Here is a 17510-nt window from a genome sequence, read left to right on the forward strand (position 1 = left end):
CTTCAGTTCTAGTTTCCACTCTATGACTTTTTAGGGGCAGAGGTCATGTCATTTAGTGCTCCATGATGAACTCAGTGTCTCAAATAGTTCGGACACAATTAACATTTTATCAGTAAACAAATTATTTTTTTCCCAGTTCTTCCTTTCTGGAACGTAGAGTAAGAAATCAGCCTAGATTAAAGTGTTACAATGGGAAATAAGAAGCACAGATTCCACTTACAATTTTGTCATTTATGTAAATTATGGAAAGGTGTATAAAGACCACTTTATGTCTGAAACATACTGTAGTAGAACAGTATCAATGACAATAGTAAAAATATGATTGCCATGATTATTCTCTATAATAATGAAAGGATTTTCTATTATTCTAGTACAGGGATAGATAGGTGCTGACTTAAATACTGAAAAAAACACCACCAAAAAAAAAAGTCACTTCAGATATAAAATTTGGTTCAGTAAACTGACTTTACCAGTGTTACCCAAAGACATGTCAGAAAGGGGATAGCAATTCTTCACTGCTGCTAATTTAAAACAATAGTCTTATACTTCTTATTTCCTTTTTTTTTTTTTTTTTTTTTTTTTGGACAGGCAGAATGGACAGTGAGAGAGAGACAGAGAGAAAGGTCTTCTTTTTCCATTGATTCACCCTCCAATGGCCGCTGTGGCCGGCGCACCGCACTGATCCAAAGCCAGGAGCCAGGTGCTTCTCCTGGTCTTCCATGCGGGTGCAGGGCCCAAGGACTTGGGCCATCCTCCACTGCACTCCCGGGCCAGAACAGAGAGCTGGCCTGGAAGAGGAGCAACCGGGACAGAATCTGGCACCCTGACACCACTTTTCTTAAAAAGCCCTTTAAATAGGAGCCAGTGGTGTGATGCAGTACGTCAAGTCGCCATTTGGGACTCAGATATCCCATATCGGGATGTTGGATTGAGTCCTGGCTGCTCTGCTTCCCATCCAGCTCTTTGCTAAAGCACTTGGGAAGGAAGTGGATGATAGACCAAGTGTTTAGGCCCTTGCCACCCATGTGGGAGACTGGGATAGAGTTCTTGGTTCCTGGGTTCAGAATGGCCCAGCATTGGCTGCTGTAGCCATTAGGAGAGTGAACAAGTAGATCAAAGATCTGTCTTTCCCTCTCTGATGTGCCTTTTTTTTTAAATTTTTAAAATTTTATTTAAGGAATACAAACTTCATGCATTTCATAAATACAAATTCACCCTCCCTCCTGCCCATACTCCCACCCTTCTTTCTCCTCCCTTTCCTACTCCCATTCTTATTTTTTTTTAAAGGTTTATTTATTTATTTTTAATTTTTTTTTTGACAGGCAGAGTGGACAGTGAGAGAGAGAGACAGAGAGAAAGGTCTTCCTTTTTGCCATTGGTTCACCCTCCAAAGGCCGCCACGGCACCGCACTGATCCGAAGGCAGGAGCCAGGTGCTTCTCCTGGTCTCCCATGGGGTGCAGGGCCCAAGCACTTGGGCCATCCTCCACTGCCTTCCCGGGCCACAGCAGAGAGCTGGCCTGGAAGAGGGGCAACTGGGAGAGAATCCAGCGGCCCGACCGGCACTAGAACCCGGTGTGCCGGCGCCGCTAGGTGGAGGATTAGCCTAGTGAGCCGCGGCGCCGGCTCCCATTCTTATTTTATACAAAGATCTATTTTCAGTTAACTCTATACTCATAAGATTAACCCTATACTAAGTAGAGAGTTCAACAAACAGTATGAAGAAAAAACAAAAACAAAAAACATTGTTCCTCAATAGTCAAGACAAGGGTTGTTCAAAATCATGATGTGCTGCCTTTCAAATAAATAAGCAAATTTTTAAAACAACAACAAAAAAGCCCGTTTGATAATGTTATCCATAAATGGTTCCCAACACAGGTTAACAAGACTTATCCTTACAATACTTCAAATACTCACATAGGTATTTTTTTTTTAAATATTTGTTTATTTATTTGAAAGTCAGAGTTACAAAGCAGAGGCAGAGAGAGATGCATCTTCCATCTGCTGGTTCATTCCCCAAATGGTGCAATAGCCAGGGCTGGACAAGGCCAAAGCCATGAGCTTCATCTGGATCTCCCATGTGGGTCACAGGAGCCCAAGGGCTTGGGCCATCATTCACCGCTTTCCCAGGCACATTAGCAGGGAGCTTGATTGGACGGAAGTGGAGCAGTCAGGACTGGAACCGGTGCCCATGTTGGATGCTGGCACCACAGGTGGCAGCTTTACCTGCTATACCACAGCGCTAGCCCCATACACATTTTTTATCCCCTAGTATACATACACACACACACACACAGATATTAGATATTCTATACACATTTTCTTCTTGGCTTTGGAGATTATGGATGTTTAACCAGTAAAGTCTATGCAAATACTTGTTTTCCAAAATCTGAAAAACTCCAAAATAAGAAATATCTCTGATATCAAACATTTTAGAGAATATTTAACTGCATATAACAATTATAATATATTATAATATATAGTGCTTTGTTGTAGCAGGTAAAGCCTCTGACTACAATGCTGCTATCCCAAATGGTTCATGTCCTGGCTGCTCCATTTCCTATCCTGCTCCCTGTTAATGTGCGTGGGAGAGCAGCAGAGGATGGCCCAAGTCCTTGGGCCCCTTGCACCCACTTGGACTGGCCCAGCTCCAGCCATTGTGGTCATTTGGGGAGTGAGCCAGTGGATGAAAGCTCTCTCCCTCTCCCTCCCTCTCCTTTTCTCTCTCTGTAACTTTGCCTTTCAAATAAAAACAAATAGATCTTTAAATATATATATTACAATTTGTATATATAATTGTATGTAACAATTACATTACACATAATATACAAAACTATAGCAATGTCAACATAATATATATTACATAATACATTAACATATACTATATAAAAGAAATAATTATTACTGCTCATAAAGGAAAATATTAAATAGACATGTTTTGATGAGAAGATAAACTTTATGTAATGGCCTGGGCTGTTGATGAGACAGAAATCATTTTACAAAAGAGGAAAATGAGGTACAATGAAATAAAGTGATTTGCCTAAACGCTCTAGAGTTAGTTTATAGTACAGCTGGTTAAAAAAATCAAGTCAAACACAATCTCTCATAGCTCATGTTCCTTCAGGTGACCTAAATAAATAAAACTAAATAAACTAAATCTAGCAAATATGAAAATATTTAGTGTTAGTGTCCCTCAAAATAGCAATGGAGATGTCAGAAGTAGAATCTGTGACCTATGATATGGAAATCATATGTTCTACCACGGCGTTAAATCTGCCAACAATTTCTTATAATCAAACTAACATGTTGTTCATATTGTTGTATTTCCCATTCAATTTCACTCTGTGGCACGGCAGGTAAAGCTGCCGCCTGTAGTGCCTCTCTCTCTCTCTCTCTCTCTGTCTCTGCCTCTCTGTAATTCTGAATTTCAAATAAATAAATCAATCTTAAAAAAACCACACAAAACCAAAATAATACAAGATTTTGTCTACTTTATTAGCCCAGGAGTTTCTTAAATTTACTCTTTATATACTCAAAGCACCTAAAATGGAACTTAAGATAGTGACTGTTATGGACCGTTTGTGTCCATCAAAATTCGTATGTTGAAGCTCTAACCCCCATGTGATATTTGGAGGTGGTATGGTGCTAGGTCATTACACTGATGTTTAGATGAGGTCAAGAGAACGACATCCTCATGACAGAATCAGTGCTCTTATAAGAGGCGGCAGATAGGACAGATAGGACAGCTCCCCTCATTCCTGTACTCCCACAAACAAAGTAACATGAGCAAACAGAGTGGCCTCAAGAACCAAACTGTAATCACCTTGATCTTGGACTCCCCAGACTCTAGAACTGCAATAAATAAGTGCCTGTTTTAGAAGCCACTCAGTCTATGGTATTTTAATTTTTTAAAATTTATTTACTTATACTTATTTGAGAGAGCAAGAGAGCACATGCAAGTGCATGCCTTTGTATCTAATAGTTTCCTCCCCAAATGCACACCATGGCTGGGACTGGGCCAGGCCAAAGCCAGGAGCAAGGAACTCAATCCAGGTCTTCCACATGGATGGCAGATACCCACTTAAGTCATCACCTGCTGCCCTGAAGGTTGTGTATAAGCAGGAAGCTGGAATCAGAAGTAGAGATAGGACCAAATCTAAGCACTCCAATAGGGGATGAGGGAGTCCCAAGCTGCATCTTAACTGCTACACCAAATGCTTATCTTTAAAAATTTTTAACTAGAGATTTGAAAAATTAAATAGAAAACTGATATTTACTCCATGTTCACTACTCATTTTTTCATTTTTTTTAACAGGCAGAGTGGACAGTGAGAGAGAGAGACAGAGAGAAAGGTCTTCCTTTTACGGTTGGTTCACCCTCCAATGGCTGCTGCGGTCAGCGAACTGCGCTGATCTGAAGCCAGGAGCCAGGTGCTTCTCCTGGTCTCCCATGCGGGTTCAGGGCCCAAGCACTTGGGCCATCCTCCATTGCCCTCCCGGGCCACAGCAAAGAGCTGGCCTGGAAGAGGAGCAACCAGGACAGAATCCGGCACCCCGACCGGGACTAGAACCCGGTGTGCCAGCACCACAGGCGGAGGATTAGCCTATTGAACCGCGGCGCCAGCTCATGTTCACTACTCATAAAAGTCCTCACAAACTACTCACAAAAGTCCTGGGCCTGGAGAATGTACTTTCCTCTACTAATAATTAAAGCAGAAAGTGTGTTTTAGGAATGCTATGGATATAAGTATTTATGGCTTATGTTGAAAGTTGAGTAGTAAGGCAGATCCTTTGGAAAGTTATACAGTATGCTTTAGCTACCATTTAAAAATTTTCAAATGTAGAGATGATTTTTGGGGTTGTAACTTTAAAAAAGCTAAAACCCATTGTTCTATATACTTTTAGCCAAATACTGCATCCCTGAAAATTAAAATGATTTGTCTACAAAGCACTAAATAAACACACACACATACCTTAGCTGCATTGATAAAACATGTTTGCAATCGTCTTCCCAAAATTAGAAAATTTTCTGTAGCTGATGGAAGTAATTCCTTATAAAATTCCTCTGCATCTTCTCCAGGTTCTAAGCCCACACAGCAATGGCTGAAATAAATTACAAATTTGTGTTCATTATAAATTTCAGTTAAATATTCAAGCTTTTACAGAGATTGTATCATAATAGGACCTTTTAGAATCAACCTGGTTGCCAGGCCAATGAAGAACTTTTCTTGGAAAACTGGTCTAAGAACTTTCTCAAACAGTAGACTATGGCGTAGGCCTTTCTTATACTTAGGTCCAGAATTCACATGTACAGAAGACCTACAAGTACTTCAGGAAACAAAAGACATTTGACTCACAATAAAGAGAAGCCAGTCAAGTTTTGAGTGAATTGACTGTAGCCATTCTAAAACCTTAGAATGCCTTCAGAGGGTTTTTTTTTTTTTTTTTTTTTTTTTTTTTTTTTTTTTTTGACAGGCAGAGTTAGACAGTGAGAGAGAGAGATAGAGAGAAAAGTCTTCCTTTTCCATTGGTTCACTCCCCAAATGGCTGCTACGGCCGGCGCACTGCACTGATCTGAAGCCAGGAGTCAGGTGCTTCCTCCTGGTCTCCCATGCGGGTGCAGGGCCCAAACACTTGGGCCATCCTCCACTGCCTTCCTGGGCCACAGCAAAAAGCTGGACTGAAAGCAACCGGGACAGAATCCAGCACCCCAACCGGGACTAGAACCCGGGGTGCTGGTGCCGCAGGTGGAGGATAGGCCAAGTGAGCCATGACGCCAGCAGCCTTCAGAGTTTAATTCATGAACAATATTTGTGTTAACTGATGTACTTAGACCTTCAAGAGCAAAAAACACCCCTTACCCAGGGTAGGATTAGTCTTCAAGGCACAGAGAAAGAAATCAAAAGCTCTAATTTTACACCAGTTTGACTTTCCAATAGATACACTTTTGTAAGATCTGCACATCTGCATATTCCATATTATCAGAAGGGAAAACAGCAAAAATATAACTCACTAGGAACACTTTGCTATACATATTAAAGGAGAGAATTTCATTTAGAGAAATATGCCCTCTTGAAACGACATATAAAAGTTACTCCCTGGATATGAGTCAAATATATTCAGAAGTCTCAGTCATTTAAAAAAATTTTTAAAGCTTTTAAATTTATTTGCCAGACAGGGAAAGTGAGCAGTGAAAGCACTCTCATCTACTGGCTTACTCTGAAAACACCCTCAACAGCTGTACTGAGCCAGGACTAAGTCAGGAGCTGAGAACTCAACCCAGGTCTCCAGCACTGGGTGGCCAGAACTTCCTAACCACCACCACTGCCTCCCAGGGTCTGCATCAACAGGAAGCTGGAGTCAGGATCGAGAGCTGGGCCTTGAACCCAGGTACTCTGATACAGAATATGAAGAATTTAATCAGCATTTTAACAGCTATGGTAAACGCTTACCCAATAAAGAATATTAGTATAGACTAATACCAAAAAGAGCCCTCAGCCCAAAAGCAGGTGGTACTCATATGGGTAAGTATTGCTTTTTAAGTAATTTTTTATCACTGCTTTAAAAGATTTGGAAGGCAGAGTTAGAGAGAGAGGAGGAGAGACAGAGGCAGAGAGATATCTATGGATCTATCTTCCATCTGCTGGTTCACTCCTCAAATGGTCACAATTGCTGGGGCTGGAAAGAAGCCAGACTGACAGATGCCTGGAGGAACTCCATCTGGATCTCTGATGTGGATGGCAGGAACCCAAGTACTTGAGCCATTCTCTGCTGTCTTCCCAGGCACATCCACAGGGAGTTGTATCAGAAGTGCAGCAGCCAAAACCTGAACTGGTGCTCACACAGGATGCCAGCATCACAGGTGGCAGCTTATCAACTGTGATCTAATGCTGACCCGTTTGGGTCTTTTCAACAAAATGTGCGGATATTGATAACTGATGAATATATATGGAGCACGCTAAAAACGTAACTGGCATAATTCACATGAATCAAGTATTTTTTTGTTTGTACTTTTTTTATTAAAGATTTTATTTATTTGAAGGGCAGAACAACAGAGAGAGAGAAACAAAGCAAGAGAGACGTCTTCCATCCTGTGGTTCACTCCTCAAATAACTGCATCAGCCAGGGCTGGGCCAGACCAAAACCAGGAGTCTCCCCTGGGTCTCCTACATGGGGTTGGGGCCCAAATACTTGGGGCATTTTCTGCTGCTCTCCCAGGCACACCGGCAGAGAGCTGGATCAGAAATGGAGCAGCTAGAACTTGAATTGGCACCCACACAGGATGCTGGCATTGCAGGTGGTGACTCTACCCACCACACCACATCACCGGCCCAGGTACTTTGATTTCTAAAGTTAATAGGGGTAATGTGCACATGTATCAATTTTTCTTTTCTCTTTAGTTCCTAATGTTAATTATTTAAAAGGAACTATTTTGATTTAGAGTACTAACATATAAAATTATATTTATTTGTGCATTCACAAACATGAGAACTTGCTTGAATCCCATCCCAGAAAGTCTAGCTTGAACAATGTTGTCAAGAGTTAGCATATTTAATCAAAACAAAAACATAAGGCTTTATTTATTGAAGGAAATCATTCATTTAAAAACTAAAATATAAAAAAATCCATTTATTAATGGTTTTAACAATATATTTTAAATTTGGCCTTTAGTAATAAAGTAGGAATAAGCAGTTTAGAAAGTTAGGATATAAGCCATAGTGTAAATATGACAAACCCCTTCAGTGGGGTATAGTTCATTAAAAATCAAATAGCTTGTTTAAACAAGGAAAAAGCAGGCTAACATTTATTTAATAAATGCATTCTTTCAGTTATTTAATCAGGAAGTGGTTTAGGCATTAAAAACATCTGATTTTACTGCCTTCTTTTAAAAAGTGATTGTAATCTTTTTTCTATAATTTTTAGCATAGCAGTAAAAAAGTAAATGCTGCTCCTAAATTTTAATGATAGGATGTGTCAATAAAATAGCTTTGATATCGCTTCTCCTATAGCACTTTCACTTTAGCACCTATTTCATTTTGCCTTGTATCATACAATTACATGATTTTCTATCTCTATTTTAAGTTCTGAAGTACAAAGCCAGTGACTTTCTTTATTTCTTCAAATATTTCTCAGCAAAGAGTATATTAGATACTTATTCAACAAAAGAAAGGATCACGATCCTCATGAAGCTTATGGAAGGAAATCTGAGAGTCAGTTGCAAATAGAAATATGAACAATAGCATATTGTACAAAGGAAAAGTACAATCAAAGCACCACAGCAGGTTTCCAATACTTGTTAAGCAGATAAAGATAGAAGTAAATTCTGAAAATCAGAATAACTACATCCCTCAAGAACAAGCAGATTTATTGCTTAATTTTACCTTAATATCTGTGTAAGCTGGGAAATTGTAGTCCAACCACCCTGGATTCGAGAGCAATCTTGACTAAGGACCAAAAGGCAATACTGAATGAGGTCATAACAATATATATCTTGTTTGATTTTCTTCAATTCTGAGCTTCCTAAAGGTGTGTCATTTATTATTTCTAAGGCAAAGAGAAATAAGATATACTTATTTTTGTTCAATATATCCAAAATCTACTTGTATTTTTATATGTTGACTAACCATTAAAAATAATTAAAAGGTAAAGCATTATCACTGTTATAGTATAGATTTCTCTGGACAAATGAGAAGTTGTAACAATGATGAAATTATTTTTTATTTAAACCACATTACACAATCACAAAATGATTTTCTTACCTTTTAACTTCAACAATATAACAGGAACATTCTGCTCAGGACTTTTTGCAACTTCAGCAGCTAGAGATAAAATCCTTGGGTCTGTACCTGTTGGCTTCATTTCTTATACAACCTACATTTTTAACAGAATAGAGAATAAAGTATTCATTACCTAAATAATGTTTGTTACATAAATGAAGATAGCTTTTCTTGCCTTATTTGAAAAGAGAAGAGTAAATTTTTATCACATCTTGGGAAATAGTGGAAATAATGGCAGTTTAACGTACTGTACCACAATTCCTGTCCCAGGCTTGCTCTTTTGTAACAACCCTGTAATGAGGACTAACCAGGGTCCACAAAGAACAATAATCCCTTCTGAAGACAGCCTCCCAAATGACCTATTTATTTCATACTAAACCCCACCCAAAAAAGTCCCACTCTCTTAACACCATCACACCGGGGCAGTTTCCAATACATTAACCATTGAGGGACAAACCAGATCCAAACCATAGCAGTGACCCATCTTTCAATAAAAATTCTAGTCACTGGGGCAGGTGTCTAGCCTGGTGGTTAAGATGTCAGTTAAGGGGCTGGTGCTGTGGCATAGTAGGTTAAACCAAAAAATCTGTCATGATTCTAACAGCATGTGGTGACAAATTAAATCAAATCAGTTTGACTCCAAAGTCTATGGTTTTAAATACTATATTCCCTCCTATGTAAAATAATAATACAAATCATATTCCCAAATATCCTACTTCTCACTTTTTTCTTTTTTTGACAGGCAGAGTTAGACAGTGAGAGAGACAGAGAGAAACGTCTTCCTTCCGTTGGTTCACCCCCGCAAACGGCCGCTACGGCCGGCGTGCTGCGCCGATCCGAAGCCAGGAGCCAGGTACTTCCTCCTGGTCTCCCACACGGGTGCAGGGCCCAAGGACTTGGGCCATCCTCCACTGCCTTTCCAGGCCACAGCAGAGAGCTGGACTGGAAGAGGAACCAGGACAGAACCGGCGCCCCAACTGGGACTAGAATTTGGGGTGCCAGCGCCGCAAGCAGAGGATTAGCCTAGTGAGCCGTGGCTCCAGCCTCTCACTTTTTACAACTATTATTCTTCACAACTAGCACTATGGTTCATCCTTTATATTGAAGAGTTGGCCATCACACAATAAATCATCTCATTAAGAAAAATATAAATCATTAATAGATAATACCTGGTCAATGGGAAGCCCAAAACATTGCAAAAGAGAACACATAATAATCTCATTCTTTCCAATGGTTAAATTACACTATGTTTCCTTTATAAAGGTGCATCAAGATATATTCAAACCTCGCCGTTATTTGAGGTCATTCAGGTTAACGTTAGCATTAAGCAATGCTACAATGAATATTGATGTATGCATCTTTATGCAATCATGACAGAATTTATATAGGATGAATTTCCCTTGATATTGGGTCATAGGATATATATATTTTAAATTTCAAGTAGAATCAGTTTTACTCCAAAGTGATTGTTCCAGTTTATACTTCTACCAAAATATGACGATTCTCATTTTACTGCACTTTTTAAATACTTAATGTTAACTTTCACATTTCATTTGCTAAATGAAAGATGGTATGATCTTGTTTTAATTTGTATTTCTTTGAGTATCAGGTAAGTCAGGCACATTTTATGATCACTGGCCACTTTTTCTTTTTATTATTATTATTATTTATTTGAAAGGCAGAGTTACACAGAGAGGGAAACAGAGAGGGTGATCTTCCGTCTGCTGGTTCACTCCCCAAAGAGCCACAACAGCAAAGGCTGGGCCAGGCCAAAGCCAGGAGCTCCTTCCAGGTCTCCCACTTGGATGCAGGGGCCCAAATGCTTGGGTCATCCTCTGCCACTTTCCTAGGCACATTAACCGAGTGCTAGATCAGAAGTGCAGCAGCTGGGAATTGAACTGGTACCCATTTGGGATGCTGGTGCCACAGGCAGTGTGTGACTTAATCCACTATGCCTGCCCCTCATTTTTTCTTCTATATATTTTCTATTCATATCCCTTAACCTTTTTTTATTGGCTTGTTGTATTCTTTTTTAAGCTTTTCACTTATGAATATGAGCTTTTATTTAATTTGAGAGGCATAGAGGCAGACAGAGTTGCTATTGGCTGGTTCAGTCCACACATAACCGCAACACCTGGGGTTGGGCCTGAGGCCCGAGCCAGATGCTGGGAGCACAATCCAGGTCTCCCATGTGGGTTGCAGGAACCCAATTACTTGAGCCATCACTGCTGCTTCTCAAAGTTTACATTAGCAGGAAGCTGGAGTCAGGACTTGCAGCTAGGAATTTAATCCAGGTACTATGTATGGAATGTATCTCAACTACCAAATTAAATGCTCACTCCTAGTTTTATAACTTTTATGCAAATATAACAAGCTTTTCCTCTCCACTTCAGCCTTTTGTATCACACTTAGAAGATCCTGTCTACCCCAAGAGCTAAAACACATCAAGTTTTTTAGTGTTTCTGTGGTTTTTCTTATATTTATACCCATGAATGGTTTGAGAAAGGAATTCAACTGTATTTTCTGAGTTAGAGGAGGTTACAGACTGGTTAAAAAAGGACAAATGCACAAAGAATTAATAAATTCCTGAGGTAACTGGTCATGAATAGACACAACACAAACCATGTGAAATGCCATATTTTCATACATTAAGTATACATACACACAGAGGATATATTTTTGGATTCTATTTTGTCTGTGTATTTAATTTTGTGTTAGTCCAACATAATTCATTTTAGTATATATTTAGAGAAAATTCACACCAGAAGGTAAGGTAAATCTACCTTTTGTAGTGGCTGTCTTAATTTTCATTTACTACTATAGCCTCAGTGGCTAGACAGGTGCCAGGTATATGGTAGGTACTTAATAAATACATGGTGAAAGGATGAATAAATGAATAAGCCTCCAGCATTCTGAAATTCAATTTCTTGAACTTTTTCCCAGATTTCTGGTTAGAAGCATTTTAAAGCAGACTTCAAACATTCTTCTTGATATCATGGCTACCATAATAAAACATTACTAAAATATCATCACCAAATATGTATAAAGCAGTATGGTAGATAAAAGGATCTCAAAGATTTTTATATAGGACAGACTTCCTGCTAATGTTCTGATTGGAAAAGAAAAGCAAATATGTGTACATACATACACAAAATATGTTCAAGTGCTAAATGGGTGACAGACATGATAAGAATGCAGACCATAGGCAAAAAAAAAAAAAAAAAATTGGGTTTCTCTGAACCGGTTTTCTTATACATAAACAAACTATCAATTCCTATCTCCTAGAATAATTCAAAATTTAGAAGAGAAGGAAGTCTAAAAAAAAAAAAAGAAGAAGAAAGGGGATACACTAGTGATAGTCTTAAAATGTAGAAGGAGGGGGGCATAAGCGGGAGGCGGCGCTGTGACGCAGTACAGTGGGTTAAAGCCCCAACCTATGGTGCTGGCATCCCATATTCCAATCCAGCTAACTGCTAATGCACCTGGGAAAGTAGCAGAGGACAGACCAAGTCTTTGGGCCCCTGCACCCACATGGGAGACTCAAAAAACCTCCTCGCTCCTGGCTTCAGATGGGTTCAGCTCTGGCCATTGCAGCCGCTGGGGAGTGATTAGGGGATTGAAGACCCTTTTCTCTCCCTCTTTAAAATAAATAAAATAAATCTTTAAAAAAAATTGTAGAATGGAGGTAAGTATTTGGACACTAAGACACAGCTGGGGACACCTGCATCCCATATTGGAGTGTCTGGGTTTGAGCTCCAGCTTCACATCTGATTCCAGCATCCTGCTAATGCACATGGTGGGAGGCAGCAGGTAATGTTGGTTCCCTACCACCCAGTGGGAGACCTGGACTGAGTTCTGGGCTCTTGGTTTCAGCCTGGCCCAACCCGCCCGAGCTTTTGCAGTCATTTGGGGAGTAAACCAGAAGATGAGATCTCTGTCTCTCTCTGCTTTTCAAATAAACAAATTATTAGTTTTAAAAAATCAAAATGTGGAACAGTAGAGCTGAGCTTTAATAATTTGGAGGGTCCTTACTATGTGCCATCAATTATGCGAATTGCTTTCCTGTATTAACTCATTTAATCATTTCAACAACTCTAAGGGAAAGGTACTATCATTTCCCCCTCACCTTTAACAATGAGCATACTTAACTTTTCAGAGTTTAATTAGTTTGCACAAAGTCTCATTGTTAAGTATGAAGCTGGGTTCAAATTCAGAGTTTCTGGTTCTGGAACCTGAATATGTAACTAACATTTGAAATAGTCTTAGTATACATTAAAAGGGTAGAATCTAAAGGAGGGCGTTTGGCCTAGCAGTTAAGCTGCCAATTAGGACACCCATGTCCAGTTATCTGAGTACCTGGGTTCCAATCCCAGCTCCAGTTCCTGAATCCAGCTGCCTGCTAAGTGGACCCTGGGAGGTGTGATGATGGGCCAAGTGGGTGGGTTCCTGCCACCCATGTGGGACACCTGCATTGAGTTCCCATCTCCCAGTAGCTCAACTGGGGGGTGAACCATCAGATGGGAGTTCTGTCTGCCTCTCAAATAAATAATTTTAAAGGGCAGAATTTAGACAAACGGATCTTCATTTCCTTTAAACCTATAACAGCTGACAAAGCTACCTAATCATCCTGAAAAACAACCACCTGTTACAGCAACCATTTGTAAACTGAGTGCTTCTCCTCTAACACAACACTGCTTCCATCTTTACATTCATGAATTTTGGCAGAAAAAGAAAAAAAGAGAATAATTTATCAATTATTAACGCTATTAACCTGTTGCCAGAGCACCAACTCTGGCTGCAGCCTGGATCCTGGGGAATCGCGTCTCCCTGGCCTTTACTGCCTCCACGGGTCACTGTGATGCAAATAAATGAAAGGAAACTCAAATGCAATCCAGTTACAAGGGTTCTAAAGGTCTGTGGTTTCTAACTCGGAATCGGCTTTGCCCCTCCCCCCTTCCCTCCTCCGGTCCTAACGCCACCGGGAACTTCCTCGGATACAGAACGGTAAGAAAACACCAGGCAAGTCCCAGGACAGAGGCTCTGGGGCCGTAGGCTCCTTCACTACGAATTCTAGACACCACGCTGGCCTCGTGCCCAGACATGGCCCCTCCCCGGGCCCCGGCTTCCACGCGAAATCTCCACAGAGAGGTAGTGGAGTCGGCCGACAATCCCATAAAGAACTCTAATACTTCGTCTAAAAGACTCGAGTCCGGGCTCCTCGGCACCCCGACGACCTCCTCCTCCTCAGCCGCCACCTCAGATCCGTTACCTCATCCCCGCCTCGCGTTCCCGCACCAAATGACCCTGATCCCACCACACACAAGGCGTGGCGGCCTTTACCCGGCGGCTTGCGTCTCAACGCGGCAAGGGGCCTGGAGGCGGGCCCAGGATCCTCCGGGCGAGGGGGCGTGGCGCCACGCGCCAGGCAGCCAATCAGAACGCGAGTGCGTTCCAGAGGGCCGCGCGCGCCGGGCGCGGGGCGGGGCCTGTGGTGGCAGCGCTGGCAGCGCTAAGTGCTTGCTACCTGCTTCAAGCTGAGGTGGCAGATGGTGGTGACCGCCGCTGGTAGAGGCGCCGCTGGAGTAGGAGAGGATAACGATGAATGGAGCATCCGGACTCTGGTATATGGACCGTCGCGAGCGAGTTCTCAAATTAGGCAAGAGTTTCGAGAAGCAGCCGCGCTGCGCCTTCCACACTGTGCGCTGTAAGTTGAGGACGGCCCGGGGACAGAGAGGAACACCCTGGGACGGAGGTGTGGAGCCACAAAGTCCGCTAGTTCTGTTCCCTCAGGCCGCCTTACCCTGCTGGGCACTGGGAGGATGCGGGCTGGCGGCGGGAGGTTCAGCGGGATCCGCTGCTCTCTGGAGCCCCTAAGGGGCTGGCGTGGGAGCAGGCGTCCCGCGGTGTGTTAAACCCAGGATGCGTTTAAGTGAGCTGGTAAGGGGAGCTATGGAGACCTGCAGGAGTGGCTGTGGACACTGACCTGACAGGTGGATGATGCAGAGGTGTAAGGAAAACGATAAGCAAAGAATGGAAGGGAATACTGGACGAATTGAAGGGAAAGAGAAAACCTTAAGGGTGCTGGGGCAATGTTTTTTTTTTTTTTTCTTTCCTTTTGCTCTCCTCTGGTTAATGAGTGGTGTGTTTTTGGGAAGAGATTCTCAACCATCTCAATAATCTATCTCTTTTGCAACCCAGAGTTCATTAAGTCGTTTATGAACTACTGGAGAGTCTTAGTCACTTCTTTACGTAGAGGCTGTTTACCTCCCTGTGATTTCTGCACTCTGGAACTAATTTTAATAAACGATTCTGTTTTATATTGTTAAAAAAATAGGTAGAAAAGGGAAGCTGTTTTGCTTTAATAGTTGAGTGATTCCAGAAAGGAAAATAAAGCATATATGATTTTGTATGTAAAATTTTTTTTTGCATAATAACCCTCATCGCATTCTACAGTGGGAAGGAAACTTTGAGATCTTTGAATCATAAGCTTTCATTTTCCTGTGGCAAAATTGTAAAGTAGGTATTTTTTCACTTCCTTTCCCCAGCCCAGACCTCCTTACTGTCTCATCATTCCACCTTTATATCGTTCTGTCTGTTGTCTGAAGCCCTTAATCGTTTTTATTCTGGAATGTTCCATGGTTTAATCAAAACACCCAATTAGAAATGATATTCTCCAAACGTTTACTTAGGTTGTATATAATACAGTAACTCAAAGTAAAGATAGGAAGAATCAGTGACTTTACCCTTCCAAGGATATGTTTACACTTTATAAAAGGGTTCTCTTAAGCAAAATTATTATCCAACTGATAGAATCAGTGGGGGAGATACTTGCAAACAAATCTTCAACAGTGTCCCGTGTTTCTTCTTTACCATACTGTGCCATCCTAAGCTCCCCGCCCCCTCCCCCCAGCTGTGCTGGCTCTAGTTTCTCTTTCTCTTCAGTTCCATTTTCAAAAGTGTGATATGATTCTTATTTGGTTTCTCCATACCTGTTTTTCAGATAGTCTCTCCTCTTTCTCCTCTTCTTTCTAGGAAATTTTCCAAGTTACAAGGCTTACAATTATAAAAATTCACTTGAGAATATATGAGTATTCTCTTTTTAGGATCATCACCCCCAAATTAAGTGAACAAAAATAGCTTTTGAAAAGTACCTTGCTAGTGCTTCAAAGCCTTTCATTCATAAGGTTTTTAAAATGCCAGACTCATATCTTCAGAGAATCAGATGCTCCACCTATAAGAATAAAAATAAACAACAATAATAAATAAATAAACCCAGATGTTGGAATGTACTGTGAGTTCTGGGGAAGACGGTGGAAAGGTTTTCAGAACCATATCTTTTTTTCTTGTTGAAGCAGGCCTACTAATGGCACAAAATCATTCTAGATTTATTTAAATAAAATCTGTCATTTTTCCTTCACAAAGGTACATTTCCAATATAATCCTCACTCTTTTTTGTTCTGTTTTGCTCTTTTTAAAGATTTATTTCATTTATTTGAAAGGCAGAGTTACAGAGAGAGAGCTTCCATCCTCAGGTTCACTCACCAAATTGCCAGAACAGCCAGGGCTGGGCCAGGCTGAAGCCAGGAGCCATGAGCTTCATCAGGGTCTCCCAGTGGGTGCAGGGGCCCAAGTACTTCTGATGCTTTTCTCAGGCACATTATCAGGGAGCTGAATTAGAAGTGGAGCAATTGGAACTTGAACCTGCACCCATTTGGGATGCTGGTATCTCAAGTGGTGGCTTAATGTGTTTTGTAACAATGGCAGCCTCTAATCCTCACTCTTAAGAACTTAGAGTGAGGGATAGAAGCTATAGAATAGTGAATCTGACATTATATATGGTAAGTGGACCTAATTTGTAACAAATAAGCCAGTGTAATCTGAAAGTGATATTCTGTCTTTATGTATAAGGGCAATTTTGCCTGTCTGATATACTAAACCCTGCTTTCCTCCATATATATGTGATGTGATTTGGGGAACATTCTCTAAGCTCTCAGCCTCAGTTTTCTTATGTGGAAGATATCAGTAAGAATACCTATATTTCAGGATTTTTGTAAGAATAAATAAGATAGAATAAATAATGTGACAATTTATTTGGCACATTGTAGAAATTAAATGTAGTCACTGTGAGTTTTGAAGAATTATGTTCATATGTGTAGGAGGGGTGCCAAAATGAATGTAACTTACTTTTTGAAAAAACATTGATCAGGACTTGGCAGTAAAACCTATCAAAAAGATAGCCAATGATATATCAACATCAACTGAGAGGAGGACCTTCAGTTTTGGGTAGCAAATTTCATTTGTGACCCTAACATGAGAACCAAAGTCATTTTATAAGGATGTATACAATAGATGTGAAGTAACTGACACTTAAAATCTTTCATTATTTATAAATAAGTTATCATCATGCTGTATGTGAATGCCCACAGTAATGGACTCGAGATGGTTCTCAACTTTCTAATTTTAACTCTCCTTTAAGGTTTGCTCATCTATTTAAGTATTTCCTTTAGGGAGAATATCTAGTCACTATATCTTCTTTCATGGTATCTTTCAGAGTCATCCCCTTCCTCTCTTGCTGAAGACAAACTAGTTTTTAGTCAGCTAACCACTAGAATATCTACGGCCCTTCCTGATTTGCTCTGTGCTATCTCTTTCTTAGAATCTATTTCAAAATACCCTCTTCTCTGAAGCTATTTACTCCTAGAAACTAAATTTTTTCTCTACTATTAACATTTACT

The 17510-nt window shown here is 40.6% G+C and overlaps 2 protein-coding genes across 15 annotated transcripts in view; one reads left to right on the forward strand and one right to left on the reverse strand.

The window, feature by feature from the left end:
• Positions 1–14250, reverse strand: part of IQCB1 (IQ motif containing B1) — a 59325-nt gene extending 45075 nt beyond the window's left edge. For 3 of the 14 annotated variants that reach the window (XR_016233134.1, XM_089331777.1, XM_008266848.5), the window contains exons 1-5: positions 14045–14183; positions 13547–13628; positions 8758–8869; positions 8380–8542; positions 4972–5101 (exon numbers count right to left, since the gene is read on the reverse strand). Coding sequence is in view for 4 of the 14 variants with exons in the window: in XM_008266848.5 (XP_008265070.1) it covers positions 4972–5101; positions 8380–8542; positions 8758–8857 (393 nt within the window). In the remaining 10 variants the exon portion in view is untranslated. Of the gene's footprint in view, positions 1–4971; positions 5102–8379; positions 8543–8757; positions 8870–13546; positions 13629–13964 lie in introns of all 14 variants that reach the window. The other 11 variants (XM_089331780.1, XM_008266849.5, XR_016233135.1 and 8 more) reach the window with 8 other exon arrangements.
• A 51-nt stretch (positions 14251–14301) lies between these two features.
• EAF2 (ELL associated factor 2) overlaps positions 14302–17510 on the forward strand; it is a 41012-nt gene continuing 37803 nt past the window's right edge. Inside the window, exon 1 of the mRNA XM_002716633.6 lies at positions 14302–14479. Within this exon, the coding sequence (XP_002716679.3) occupies positions 14374–14479 (106 nt within the window). The 5' untranslated portion in view covers positions 14302–14373. The remainder of the gene's footprint in view (positions 14480–17510) is intronic.

The sequence above is a fragment of the Oryctolagus cuniculus genome, chromosome 4 (genome assembly GCF_051225735.1).
Source record: "Oryctolagus cuniculus isolate XC-2025 breed Fujian yellow rabbit chromosome 4, ASM5122573v1, whole genome shotgun sequence".
In the NCBI taxonomy this organism is placed as follows: domain Eukaryota; kingdom Metazoa; phylum Chordata; class Mammalia; order Lagomorpha; family Leporidae; genus Oryctolagus; species Oryctolagus cuniculus.